The sequence below is a fragment of the Podarcis muralis genome, chromosome 13 (assembly GCF_964188315.1).
Source record: "Podarcis muralis chromosome 13, rPodMur119.hap1.1, whole genome shotgun sequence".
Lineage (NCBI taxonomy): Eukaryota > Metazoa > Chordata > Lepidosauria > Squamata > Lacertidae > Podarcis > Podarcis muralis.
Genome location: NC_135667.1, coordinates 828,622 through 842,951, shown reverse-complemented (window position 1 = coordinate 842,951; position 14,330 = coordinate 828,622). Strand labels below are relative to the sequence as shown.

Genomic DNA, 14,330 nt, shown 5'->3' with positions numbered 1-14,330 from the left:
CCCGCAAGGGCAGGTATGTTCAAAGTCCAAAGGTTTAAGTCCAAAGGCGCCTAGTTTATTTACTGGGGTAAAACCCCGCCTAAAAGCTCAACAACTTGAATCAACAAAAAAGTTCAACAGCATTGGGGTAAAACCGTAAAGAAAGCTTTGGTCGGCCCTCACGCATGTTCACTTCATCAAATCTGGCTCTCTTTGAGAAAAGTTTGGGCACCCCTGCGCAAGGCGCCGCGGGACTGGGAGGTTGCGACCAGGGGGTCGCGGGGGGGGGCTCAGGGATGGTTCCGCTGGGGAGGCAAAGGGCCGGAGAGGGGGCGTCCGGCCCGCCCGCTCCCCTCGGCTCTCCTCGCTCCCTTTGAGCCTCGCAGCCCGTCTCCTCTTGGGGCATCCAGGCTGGACCACCCCCCGAGGAGTTAGCGCAAGCGGGTCTTGGCAACATGCGTCGTCCTGGGGCCGCCCCACTTCCCGCCCCCCTGTTGGAGAGCTCCCTGTTTCCTTCGTGGACGCAAGAACGGAGGACAACAGCTGGGACAGGCCAAAAGAGGACCCCGTCCAGCTGTGATTCATGCATCGCAGGGGTTGGACTAGATGACCCCCGGGTTCCCTTTTGACTCCCCTAAGGTCCCCTGCAGGGACGCGGGGGGCGCTTTGGGTTAAACCACAGAGCCTGGGACTTGCCAATCAGAAGGTCGGCGGTTTGAATCCCCGCAATGACGGGGTGAGCTCCCGTTGCTCGGTCCCTGCTCCTGCCAACCTAGCAGTTTGAAAGCACGTCAAAGTGCAAGTAGATAAATAGGTACCGCTCCGGCGGGAAGGTAAACGGCGTTTCCGTGCGCTGCTCTGGTTCACCAGAAGCGGCTTAGTCCTGCTGGCCACATGACCTGGAAGCTGTACGCCGGCTCCCTTGGCCAGTAAAGCGAGATGAGCGCCACAACCCCAGAGTCGGTCACGACTGGACCTCATGGTCAGGGGTCCCTTTACCTTTACCTTAAGGTCCCCTGCACAGCCTAGTCCTTTACTCACCAGCTCCGAAGAACATCACCCAAGAATAAAACGCAAAGTTTTATTTCTTGCTGGAGCAGGAAAGGTTACAGCAAGCGACCAAGAAAGCAGTCGGAGGCTGAACCCCAATCTTTGTTGTACACCGTTTTTATAGTCATCGTATCGTTTAGACACACCAGCTAACCACCCGGGATACAGTCCTACCACCAGCTTTAACCGCAAAGGTAGATGTTTGCACGCTTCAGCTAACCTGCGCATTTCCTCTTTCTTCCCCTTTGTGTATGCTGTGCCCTTGCATGCTCACAAAACTTCCCTTTACACACCCCTTTGTGGTTTGCTCTTTCTCTGCCCCCTTTTAACCCTGCGTTTCAGAGCGATTACTGTGAGAATAGCATGTGACCATGGTGTCGGCCAGCAACAAGATGGCGTTAGTCTTGCTGAAGCTCGAACGAAGGTGAGAGGTAGCTGGTCTTGCTTAGGTTACAACAATTCTATGGTTCTTGTCCAGTGCGTGACCATGTGCCAAGCTAGAGCACCACCTTGGAGGCCTAATCCTGACCTGCACGCAGGGATGTTTCAGGCAACGTGGCTGGGCTCTTTACTTCGGCACAGCAGCACATTTTTCTGGTGGGCAGCATTTTAGCATCATCATTTTATTTGCATGCGCCTTTCCACAGTTAAAACAATGCTCAAGGCGGCTTGCCGTATGGGGAGGCAGTTACCTTTAAAAAAAAAAAGTGCACCAACAGTCTTATTTGCCCCTGCAAGTATATAAATATATATATGTCGTTTAGTCATGTCCGCCTCTTCGTGACCCCCTGGACCATAGAATCATAGAATCATAGAGTTGGAAGAGACCACAAGGGCCATCGAGTCCAACCCCCTGCCAAACAGGAAGCACCATCAGAGCACTCCTGACATATGGTTGTCAAGCCTCTGCTTAAAGACCTCCAAAGAAGGAGACTCCACCACACTCCTTGGCAGCAAATTCCACTGTCGAACAGCTCTTACTGTCAGGAAGTTCTTCCTAATGTTTAGGTGGAATCTTCTTTCTTGTAGTTTGGATCCATTGCTCCGTGTCCGCTTCTCTGGAGCAGCAGAAAACAACCTTTCTCCCTCCTCTATGTGACCTCCTTTTATATATTTGAACATGGCTATCATATCACCCCTTAACCTCCTCTTCTCCAGGCTAAACATGCCCAGCTCCCTTAGCCGTTCCTCATAAGGCATCGTTTCCAGGCCTTTGACCATTTTGGTTGCCCTCCTCTGGACACGTTCCAGTTTGTCAGTGTCCTTCTTGAACTGTGGTGCCCAGAACTGGACACAGTACTCCAGGTGAGGTCTGACCAGAGCAGAATACAGTCGCACTATTACTTCCCTTGATCTAGATGCTATACTCCTACCAGATCATGCCAGGCCCTCCTGTCTTCCACTGCTTTCCGCAGTTTGGGCAAACTCATGCTGGTCGCTTCAAGAACACTTTCCCACCATCTCGTCCTCTGTCGTCTCCTTCTCCTTGCGCCCTCCATCTTTCCCAACTTCAGGGTCTTTTCCAGGGAGTCTTCTCTTCTCAGGAGGTGGCCAAAGTCTTGGAGCCTCAGCTTCAGGATCCGTCCTTCCAGTGAGCACTCAGGGCTGATTTCCTTCAGAATGGAGAGGTTGGATCTTCTTGCAGTCCATGGGACTCTCCAGAGTCTCCTCCAGCACCAGAATTCAAAAGCATCCATTCTTCGGCGATCAGCCTTCTTTATGGTCCAGCTCTCACTTCCATACATCGCTACTGGAAAAACCATAGCTTGAACTATACGGACCTTTGTTGGCAAGGTGATGTCTCTGCTTTTTTAAATATATGCGCAAAGCTTAAATAAAAAGGCATTTTAGCCTCAATATTGTGGGGGTGGGGGAGTGGAAATGATGACTTAAGGGGAGTGCAGAGAGAAGAAATGCGGTGGTCCCTCTGCAGCAGTGTAACTGGACGCCCTCATCTGCCCCTGCTGCATAAAAACTCATCTCATGTATCAGTGTCTACAGCCCCAGGAGATGCTGCAACCTTCCAAAAGTTTGGCTTCAACCCCGAAGGCACACTCCTCCATTGTCTCCCGAGACAGATGGGTGCCCAAAATCAGCTTCCCACATCTGCAAAAGCAGGCATGAAATAAAATGGGGGGGGGGGGGAGAGATAAACCACAGGTGTGTGATTCTGTGGAAAGTAGCGACTGGAACTATGTATAGCATAGACAGAATGATTAAACAAGACATGGTTACAAGGCAAGGTAGCCTGTTATACCAAGGGAATGGCGATACAGTGGTACCTTGGGTTACATACGCTTCAGGTTACAAACTCTGCTATCCCAGGTTAAGAAATTTGCTTCAGGATAAGAACAGAAATCGTGCAGCGGCGGAGCAGCGGCAGTGGGAGACCCCATTAGCTAAAGTGGTGCTTCAGGTTAAGAACAGTTTCAGGTTAAGAACAGACCTCTAGAACAAATTAAGTTCTTAACCCAAGGTACCACGGTAAAAGTATCCAAATGCCCAAAGCCTGATTTGTTCATAGGTTGAAGGGGGGGGGTCCTCGACTGTGTTCCTTCTTGCTTACAAATGGGGGGGGGGAGAGACCAAACAGGTATTAAATCATCCCCTTTGGAGTTTTGGCCCCTAAGGACTCTCAGCTGATTAGTTCGTTCCCCCTGTGTAGCAGTTCTATGTTCTTTGAGCTGAAATTTCCACATATCCGTAAAACAATGGCCTGCAGGGACAATAGCGGATTAGATGGCATGGAGCGTTTTGCAAACTGGGAAGGCTGCCTTGAGCAATATCCAGCAGCGGATATATCTTGCCTGCAGCCAGTTCCACTTGTTTAATAATTTCAGGAGTAATAATAATAATAATAATAATTTATTATTTATACCCCGCCCATCTGGCTGGGCTTCCCCAGCCACTCTGGGCGGCTTCCAAAAGAATATTAAAATACTATAATACATCAAACATTAAAAGCTTCCCGAAACAGGGCTGCCTTCAGATGTCTTCTAAAAGTCTGGTAGTTGTTCTTCTCTTTGACATCTGGTGGGAGGGCGTTCCACAGGGCGGGCGCCACTACCGAGAAGGCCCTCTGCCTGGTTCCCTGTAACTTGGCTTCTCGCAGTGAGGGAACCGTCAGAAGGCCCTCGGTGCTGGACCTCAGTGTCCAGGTAGAATGATGGAGGAGCAACTTCCGGGTTATCCTGCTCCAGGAGAAAGAGACGGGAGTGTCGCGGTGGCCACTTAACATGTTTGTTTTTGCAGGAGGAGGTTTCGTGGCCCAGGGGCCACTTCATCATGTGTGAGATAATGCAGCAGTGACAAGAGAGGCTCCTTCACCCTTTGGGATTGGGACCCTCCATCCCCACTTGAAAATGCAGGGAGCACCCACAGGCCTCCCCTCCCTTGCCGCACGCCCAGGCAGTGCATACAGCCAGGCCGGCAGAGCTGGAAATGTCCACACCCAAACATTCAGAGCACCACTCCTGCCTTGCAAGAGAGCTGTCACCTTCGAAGGCGGAAGTGAAACCCAGAGAAGGAACCTGCAAGCCTCAAAGCACACCAAGCATGCCACACTGGGCAAGGCAGAGGGAAAGGCATTCTAGGTATGCTCAGAGGCATTCTCTGCTGCTGCATCACCTGCCCTAAGGCTGAACTCTGGAGCTGAAGCACGGCCTGGAGGAGAGCATATTCCTGGTGTGCTGTGTGGGCTCAGAGGTGCATCGTTCTTCACCACACGGCCGCAAGCTCCACATAGCTGAGTGCAGGTGCTGGGGCTCAGCCACAGCTTTTCACTCTTCTCCCTGTTTAAACTCTCTTATTAATTCTATTTACAGTGGTCCCTTGGTTCTCAAATGCCTTGGTACTCAAACAACTTGGAATCCAAACATTGCAAACCCGGAAGTAAGTGTTCTGGTTTGTGAACTTTTTCCGGAAGCCGAACAAGCTCCATTTTGAGTGCCATGGCTCCGTTTTGAGTGTTATGCTGAGGTCTGTCTGTTTTTTTGCTATTTATTTTGTGTTTTTGTGGCTCTTTTTTGTTTTGTTTTTATGACTATGTGGAACCCATTTCAGATACTGATGGATTGTGTGACTGCAATACATTGTTTACTGCTTTCATTTTATGGATAAATGGTCTCGTTAGATAGGAAAATTAATGTTAAATTTCTGTTTTAGGGCTTGTTTTTAAAAGTCTGGAACGGATTAATCCATAGTGCATTACTTTCTATGGGAAAGCGCGCCTTGGTTTTTTAACACTTCAGCTTTCGAACGGACTTCCGGAATGGATTAAGTTTGAGAACCAAGGTACCACTGCACTACCTTTAGTAAGCTAATTCCCTCCTGATACAATAAACTCACTGGGTGACCTTGGGGGCTGATTGCTGCCTCTCAGCCTACCCTCACAGGGTCCTTGCGGGGGTTAATTGAGGAGAGGGGGGAGAACCATGCATTGTCTTATTAGTTTGCACTCCTGTCTCAGCAACATCCATGCTGGCTTGGTCCACAGAATGGAAGATGGCAGGATCTCCCAGGATGTGCTCCATGGTGAGCTGGGTCCCAGCATCAGGCATCACTGGAAGGCCAACTCTGCATTACAAAGATGTCTGCAAACGTGACACGAAGACTGGCAACATCAACCCCGCCGTGTGGGAATCCTTTTCAGAAGATCGCAGTGCCTGGAGACGGGCAGCCAAGTCCATAGCAACGAATAGAGAAGAAATGACCACCGGGAGGAGCGCAGAGAGAAGAAATGGCATGGTGCATCTGCAGCAGCTCAACTGTGGCGCTCCCAAAGCAAAGGAAGGATTAGACTCTGACTAATAGAATACAGTGGTGCCCCGCAAGACGAATGCCTCGCAAGACGAAAAACTCGCTAGACGAAAGGGTTTTCCGTTTTTTGAGTCGTTCCGCAAGACGAATTTCCCTATGGGCTTGCTTCGCAAGATGAAATGTCTTGCGAGTTCTTGCAAGTTTGTTTCCTTTTTCTTAAAGCCGCTAAGCCGTTAATAGCCGCTAAGCCGCTAATAGCCGTACTTCGCAAGACGAAAAGACCACAAGATGAAGAGACTCGCGGAACGGATTAATTTCGTCTTGCGAGGCACCACTGTATAAGGGATGCGGGTGGCGCTGTGAGTTAAACCAGTGAGCCTAGGGCTTGCCCATCAGAAGGTTGGTGGTTCGAATCCCCATGATGGGGTGAGCTCCCGTTGCTCGGTCCCAGCTCCTGCCAACCTAGCAGTTCGAAAGCACGTCAAAGTGCAAGTAGATAAACAGGTACCGCTCCAGCAGGAAGGTAAACAGCGCTTCCGTGCGCTGCTCTGGTTCACCAGAAGCGGCTTAGTCCTGCTGGCCACATGACCCGGAAGCTGTACGCCGGCTCCCTCGGCCAGTAAAGCGAGATGAGCGCCGCAACCCCAGAGTCGTCCGCGACTGGACCTAATGGTCAGGGGTCCCTTTACCTTTACCTTAATAGAATATACACAAAGGCTTGACCAGGAAGACTCTGGGCGGGGTGCGTATAATAATAATTCCTGTCCACCCCTCGGTCCAGGTCGTTTTATTCACAAAAGAGCTTTTTACACAGTGTTTGTAAGAACCAGTCAGATTTCTTCTGAGCATTTCAAAACCCCCACGTGGGACAAAGTTAAAGATTCAAACTACAAAGAGCTAATTTCCTACTTGAGCATGCATATGTAATTCAGAGTAAATAAAATGAAACTCCGGAGGTCATAAACAGCAGTAAAGGAATGAAGGATAGGATGTATTTACCATCTCTTTGTGAACACACTTCCTGGCCCTTATGATCTATCTAAGGATTAACAAACTACCGTATTTTTCGCTCTATAAGACGCACCAGACCACAAGAAGCACCTAGTTTTTGGAGGAGGAAAACAAGAAAAAATAATTCTGAAACTCAGAAGCCAGAACAGCAAGAGGGATCTCTGCGCAGTGAAAGCAGCGATCCCTCTTGCTGTTCTGGCTTCTGGGATAGCTGCGCAGCCTGCATTCACTCCATAAGACGCACACACATTTCCCCTTACTTTTTAGGAGGGAAAAGGTGAGTCTTATAGAGCAAAAAATACGGTACACCAAAGAAGCTACCTACGATCTTTTATGGCTCCGGATGCCTGATGAAGCAACTGGCAGCTGGGCTGTGTACGTGACTTGTCAAGCAGAGAGAAATGGCCAGTAGAGGAAATGGCCAGAGATGCAGAGGCTTGTGGGATTTGATCAGAAACTATTGACAATGAATCAAATCCAGTCAACGCCATGCTTTCATCGCAGACACAACGGCTTGATGCATATTTTATAATTCCTCATAGCAATCCCACCTGACCCCATGCTCTGGATATTTGCACTCCTACATCAACTGGACACCTTCCTCTTCCCCAGCTGCAATAAAACATGTCTCCCGCATCTGTCTCTCTAGCCACAGATATAGGTGCTGCCACCTTCCGGCAGTTTGACTTCCCCCCTTGAAGGCAGAGGAGCCGACTCCCAGGGGTGCTTTCCTCCTCACAAGGCAGACAGATGCCAACCAACTATTATATGTGGGCCACCTTGAGCTCCTGGGGTAGGTAGGTAGGCTATGTATGGGGAAAGTAAAATAAATGGTAAATAAAGCCCTGCTCCCCACAGATCACTTTTCAAGGCCAACTGGATAAAGGTAGGCTGAGAGAGAAAGACAGGAAGACATAATCACACAAAGCCCTAACTAGGCAAGTAAGTTGCTCAATGGCATCACCTGGTGGTTCTTTGCTCTCCCTAGAAAGCCACACAATGTTTAACTGGTTTTTTAAAAATTACCATTCCCCTCCCCTTAAGTTCTTTTTGGCCAATTTTTAAAAATTGATTTCCCATTATTTGTAACCATTTTTCACCAAATGAATACAAATGGATTGGCAGAGGGCCTTCTCGGTAGTGGCGCCCTTCCCTTCCATCAGATGTTAAGGAGATGAGCAATTATATAACATTTAGGAAACGTCTGAAGGCAGCCCTGTATAGGGAAGCTTTTTAAGGTTCAGTGTTTTACTATGCTTTTATATATGCTGGAGTGGTTGGGGCAACCCAGTCAGGTGGGTGGGGTACAAATTATTATTATTATTATTATTATTATTATTATTATTATTATTATTATTATTATTATTTACTGATTTAATAGCTGACTTCCCACCCCTCAGACGTTCCCTCTATTTTCCTTCCTTCTTTGCTGCTCTCAGTACAATAACTTTTCCAACTTTCAAACCAAAAAAAATTCCTTCCAGTAGCACCTTAAAGACCAACTAAGTTAGTTCTTGGTATGAGCTTTCGTGTGCATGCACACTTCTTCAGATACTTCTTCTTATCTGAAGAAGTGTGCATGCACACGAAAGCTCATACCAAGAACTAACTTAGTTGGTCTTTAAGGTGCTACTGGAAGGAATTTTTTTTGTTTTGACTATGGCAGACCAACACGGCTACCCATCTGTAACTTTTCCAACTTTGGTTTCGAAATCCACTCATCCTTTCTCCGCGTACAATTACCAATTTATGCTATGACTTTTGTACATTATTATACCCCGTCCTCAAAACAATTGAGTAAGAGTAAACCTAAGGAGCGCCATGACCGGAAGCTGAGGAAATCTTAATCTATTTCACCATTTCAACTTTTGTATGTTCCGAAGAACACTTGTGTTCTCCTTGGTAAACTGCTTTGAAGGATCTTGGGGTTTTTTTTGCAGTCAAGCAGCGTATAGTTATAAATGAATAAAATGAAGGGGTTGTTCCTGAGGAGATGCTTTTCCTCCCCAGAAATGAGACTCTTTCCTCCGAAAGGGGACCCTTCTTCTCCTCAGAAGACGGAGCAGAGGCCAAGGAGCAGCCGGCCTCCCTCCTCCCTCCTCCCTCCTCCCTCCGCCTGAGGCCTTTTCCCGCCTTTTTCTTCCCCTCAGAAAGTGCCAGGAGAGCCGCCCCTCCCCCTCTCTCCTCAGGCAATGGAGGGGACCATCCCTTGCTCCCTCAGGAGGATGTTCTTTCCGTAATGGGGATTCAAAAGGTTCTTTCTTCTCCTCAGGGGCAACTTATTTACTTCATGACATTTATATGCTCTTGATTGTGAGGTGTGTGTGTGTGTGTGTGTGGCAGTTTGGGGAAAAGAAGGCCAGGCCCTCATATCCGGAGGCCTCCTAAACAGCCACAGTTTGAAACCCGTTAATTCATGTACTGGATTTTTCCGTGTATAAGACGCCCCCTACTTTGGGGGACCCCAAATTTAGAAAATGGGCATATGCACTATCCATGTATAAGACGCCCCCAGATTTGTAACCTTATTTTAAAGTAAAAAAAACCTAGTCTTATACACAGAAAAGTACACTAATTCCCTCAGGCGCCCATGAGGAGTTTTAGGGGGTCCCTGGCCAGAGGATGCCTTGGGGTTCCCCTCCGGACTCAGACAGAAAGATCAGGAGCTTTTTCTGGTTTCCCTCAGCTTGGAAAACATCCCATTTGCCTCTCTGTTCCCTCAGTTTCCCAGTTCCTTGGCCCAAGGAACCCCTGAAATATGCTCAGTAGAGTTTAATTTTCTGTACAATCTCATGTAACCAGAGTTGGAAGGGACCCCCCAGGGTCATCCAGCCCAACCCCTTGCAAGGCAGGAATCTCAGATAAAGCAGCCATGACAGGTGGCCATCCAGATGTGTTACTGGGCTGTGGCTTGTAGGCGTGGGGAGAGGCGACCTGCTTTTTCCTGCCTACATCTTGGCAGTTTGCTGTTAAATAGATGTAGCTTTAAATGTACAGTATAATAAAAGTTTATTCATTTTGTTCTTTGGCAGAGAGCTCCCCTGGAAAGTTCTGAAGATAATAATAATAATAATAATAATAATAATAATAATAATAATAATAATAATAATTTATTATTTATACCCCGCCCATCTGGCTGAGTTTCCCCAGCCACTCTGGGCGGCTCCCAATCAGTGTTAAAAACAGTACAGCGTTACATATTAAAAACTTCCCTGAACAAGGCTGCCTTAAGATGTCTTCTGAATATCAGGTAATTATTTATCTCTTTGACATCTAATGGGAGGGCGTTCCTCCCATTTTTAATAGGATGGAGGACGCCTTGCCCAACTGAGAGGAACGGCAGCCCCCCACCCCCACCTGTGAGCTTTCTGGTAGTCCACTCTAATATATTTCATTTCGTAAAATATTACGAAATATTTTGCTCGGATCCTGCCTGAGGGTTTCCCAAGAGAGGCATCCTGTCGGCCACTGTGAGAAGAGGTTGCTGGCCTAGATGGGCCCCCTTTGGTCCTTCTTGTGTTCTGATGGAACCTCCAGGTCCAGGGGCAGTCTATCTAGATTGCTCAGTTATTTGGGGTATTTGGCCACTTTGGGGGCAGGAGGCTGGGCTGGATGGGCCCCCCTTTGCCCCAATCCAATCATAATAAATACATTTTATTTATACCCCGCCCTCCCCAGCCAAGACCGGGCTCAGGGCAGCTAACAACCAATAATAAAACAAATTGATTGAAATACAACTTTAAAAACAAGATTAAAATACAACATTAAAACATTAAAATGCAGCCTCATCACAGGAGGAGAAAGGAAAAAAGAAAGGGGGGCGGGAGGGAATCAAGTTGATTCCAAGCCAAAGGCCAGGCGGAACAACTCTGTCTTCCAGGCCCTGCGGAAAGAAATCAGATCCTGCAGGGCCCTGGTCTCATGAGGCAGAGCGTTCCACCAGGCCGGAGCCAGTGTTGAAAAGGCCCTGGCTCTGGTTGAAGCCAATCTAACTTCCTTAGGGCCCGGGACCACTAGGGTGTTGCTATTTATGGACCTTGAGGCTCTCCGTGGGGCAGATCAGGAGAGGCGGTCCCGTAGGTACGAGGGTCCTAGGCCGTGAAGGGCTTTAAAGGTCAAAACCAGCACCTTGAACCTGACCCTGTACTCCACCGGGAGCCAGTGCAGCTTGAAAAGCACTGGGTGAATATGCTCCCATTGCAGAGACCCCGTGAGGAGCCTCGCTGCAACATTCTGCACCCGCTGGAGTTTCTGGGACAGCTTCAAGGGCAGCCCTGCGTAGAGCGAATTACAGTAGTCAAGCCTGGAGATGACCATCGCATGGAACACTGTGACCAGGTTGGGGCGGGAAAGGGAAGGAGCCAACTGCTTGATGCGGCGAAGGTGGAAAAATGTTGCCTTGGCTGTTGCTGTAACCTGCACCTGCATGGAAAGGGAGGCGTCAAGGATTACACCCAAACTCTTAACGGAATGCAATGGCACTAATTGGGCCCCCACAAGAGAAGGGAGTTGATCCAGCAGGCCCTTCTTATGTGGGGTGGAGGGAGACCATTGTCCAGGGGGAACAACTCTTCCCCCCGCTATCCTTTTCCCCCCAAGCCCCATTGATTGACACCACAAAAGAAGGAGAAGGGCGCTTTCCTCAGTTGCTTTATTTTCTCTCTCCCACCCCAACGAATTGTTCACCATGTTGACCACTGCGTCATCCATCATCATCATCTTCCTATATCATTTCTCTGGCAACTGACCGGTTGCTGTGCTTCCTTCCATATTGCACTGAAAATCTGATCAAGTAAAAGGCTGGATGGGAGGAGGGGGATGCGAGTGACCAAAGAGTTCCCCGTGGGCAGACCATGGCTGTGGGGCCAGAGCAACCCAGGGGAAGGAAAAACGGGGGGCAGTTTCCTGTTGCTTGCCCCAGGGTGCATTGCTGTGGGTTCAGATGCACGGCATTGTGGGGAATCAGTGTTGCTACAGGTGTACCTGGGACTGACCTGGAAGGGGGGAGCACAGCCAGTCTGTAGAGAGGGGCAAACAGAACCACAGAGTTGGATGGGACAACGAGGGTCATCTAGTCGAACCCTCTGCAATGCAGGAATCTTTCGCCCAACGTGGGGCCCCGAGATTAAGAGTCTCATGCTCTACCGACTGAGCTGGAGATTAGATTGTGGGCTGGTGCGGAAAGGGAGAAAGCGATTTCTCCAAAAGTGCTAGCCGTGGTCCCCGACCTGCAGAGACGACGTGAGACCCTTGCAAGGCAGCCTCCTCTTGCACCAGATGGCCTTGGCATCCAGGCAGTGGTCAAAGGCTCCTCGCTGAGGGATGTGCTCCTGCAATTTCAGCCTCTATGGGCAACGCGAGTCCTCGGGGGTAAGAGCCCAAATACCCCCATTGGGCCCTGTTCCTCCTCCACGTCCTCCTTCCAGCATCACCAAGGGGAGGCGCTGGTGTTCAAGGGGGCGGCAGCACCCCAGTCCTAAAGTGCAAGAGTAAGCAAGAAGAAGGCAGCACTGCAGCCCCCCTGCAAGTCACTGCAGCTCCACTGCCTCTTCCTGGATCTGGGCCCCTGGGGACACATCTTGTGCAAATCCAGCGTGCGGCCAGACCCAGCGTCCTTCCTGTGGCCCTGTTTCCAGGCTTCTTCATGGCCGCTTCAACTGGGGCCGAGCGATCCGTCTCTGCAGCCGCAGTACGCAGGGAGAGAAGGAGAAAGCAGAAGAGTGAGGCAGGGTCAGTGCAAACGACAAGGACTTTTTGGGAACAGCCCTGCTCTGGATCAGAGCTAAGTCCACCTGCAGCAGCATCCGGATTCCAGCCAGATGCCCAGAGGAAAAGCCCTGAGCAGCTGGCATCCAACGGTAGACTGCTTCTGACCCTGGAGGCCACATTTCACTACCCAAAGTAGTGAGAGATATTTGCAGTGCCAGGAATTTGGCTAACCCACCTGTGCCTCTAAGCCAGCGGCCTCCACCACCTCTTGTGGCAGGGAGTTCCATACACTGATTTTGCCACCACTGTGAAGGCAGACTTCCTGTCTTCTATTCTGAACCTCCCGCCTTTTCGTTTTGTGGAATGACCCTCGAGATGCATACCTCTCGCACTCCATTTCCCCACGCCACCTAGAAACCTATCCTGTGCCTGCCGGAACCCCCTGCCTGTTGCTTCTCCCCCTAATCTGAAAGGCACACAATCTTGTTATGCGTCCTTGCTTGGAACAGGCCTTGCAGCGGCCAGGTTGTTCTGGCCTAGCTTTCTTGCACCCCACCCCAAACACCCTCTTTCCTTGTACCGGCAGGGAGGTGTCCACTTTGTCCAGGCGGGGCTGGAAGGAGCCCTGGTCTGCGGTGGAGCTGTCTTGCTCGCTGCTCATGCTGCTGTAAGGGTCTTCTGTGCAAAGGGCGAAGGAGGGGGAGGGAGCATGTCAGGCATTTTTAAAGATTTGGTGCCCTCTTTCAAAAGGGCTTCCTCTTGCCCCCGTCCAGCCTCTCCACTTGCCCACCCAGATGTCTTCCAAGAAGGGAGGGATCCACAGAGCCAGCTAGAACCTGCTTTATTTTTACAAAATGCATCTTCTAAGCTCTGGCAAACAAAGTGGTCTTCCCTGGTGTGATAATGCAGCCCATAATCAGGGCTGATGCTCATCCTCCCCCTCAGGTGCCTAGCGCTCCCTCTCAGAGCACAGAGTACATAAGAACCCCCACATCTCATTTATTTATTTCTATTTCCCCCCTCCTTCTCCTGGATCAGGGCAGGGTGGGGTGGCAGGGCATGGAAAGCCCTTCCGCCTGATTGCAGTTTGGGGACGTGGCTGTGTTTGACCTCCCCTCTTGCTCTTCCCTTTCTTATTTCCTTATTTCTGCATGTGGGGTGGAATGTTTCTGTGCAACTTGAACCCCTTCTGCAACCCCAGACCACCTGTAATCCAATTAACGTGGTGCTTCCTTCCAGGGCAAGGTGAGGAGCATCCTATGGGATGGAGTCTGGCAGCTGCCATGGACACTGGGGCTTAACACCACCACCAAGACCTCCCCTTCCCGACCTAGGCCTTCTGCCACATACCACCTGCTGCAGCGCTGCTGCTTTCCATTGCTGGGGCACTTGGATCGAGGCCTTCAGGGTGGGCCACCCACTCGGGCTCATTTTCGTACCACCTCTCTTCATCGGGAGGCAAGTGCGTCAGCCTGGAAGTGGGAGACCAACAGAGGCCATCAGGGCAAAGGCCTCTCCCTCAGCCCATTTCAAGGACAGCTTCCAGAGTCAGCGCCAGTTAAAACAGCAGAGACTGACCGGGAGGCGGAGCTGACCGAGCTGACAAGAGTTTGAGTGCCCAGCCCTCCTCCTACCTGTGTCCTTTCTCCCTCGGGCAACAGCGCCTCCAGCAGAGAAGCACGACCAAGACCAGGATGATCAGCAGCAGCACCGCCAGGCCCAGGGCCACCCCCACGGCCACCCCCACCTTGCTGATGCCCTGCTCACAGCGCCGGCCCACGAACCAGTAGGAACCCGACTGCTCACAGCTGTGGGAGGAAAGG

At 50.2% G+C, this 14,330-nt stretch overlaps 1 protein-coding gene across 1 annotated transcript in view; it reads right to left on the bottom strand.

Moving 5' to 3' along the window:
• Positions 1–10,438: 10,438 nt before the first annotated feature.
• Positions 10,439–14,330, bottom strand: part of LOC114583636 (uncharacterized) — a 26,775-nt gene continuing 22,883 nt past the window's right edge. The window contains exons 14-17 of the mRNA XM_077916711.1: positions 14,142–14,315; positions 13,858–13,979; positions 13,088–13,185; positions 10,439–12,476 (exon numbers count right to left, since the gene is read on the bottom strand). Of these exons, the coding sequence (XP_077772837.1) occupies positions 12,441–12,476; positions 13,088–13,185; positions 13,858–13,979; positions 14,142–14,315 (430 nt within the window). The 3' untranslated portion in view covers positions 10,439–12,440. The remainder of the gene's footprint in view (positions 12,477–13,087; positions 13,186–13,857; positions 13,980–14,141; positions 14,316–14,330) is intronic.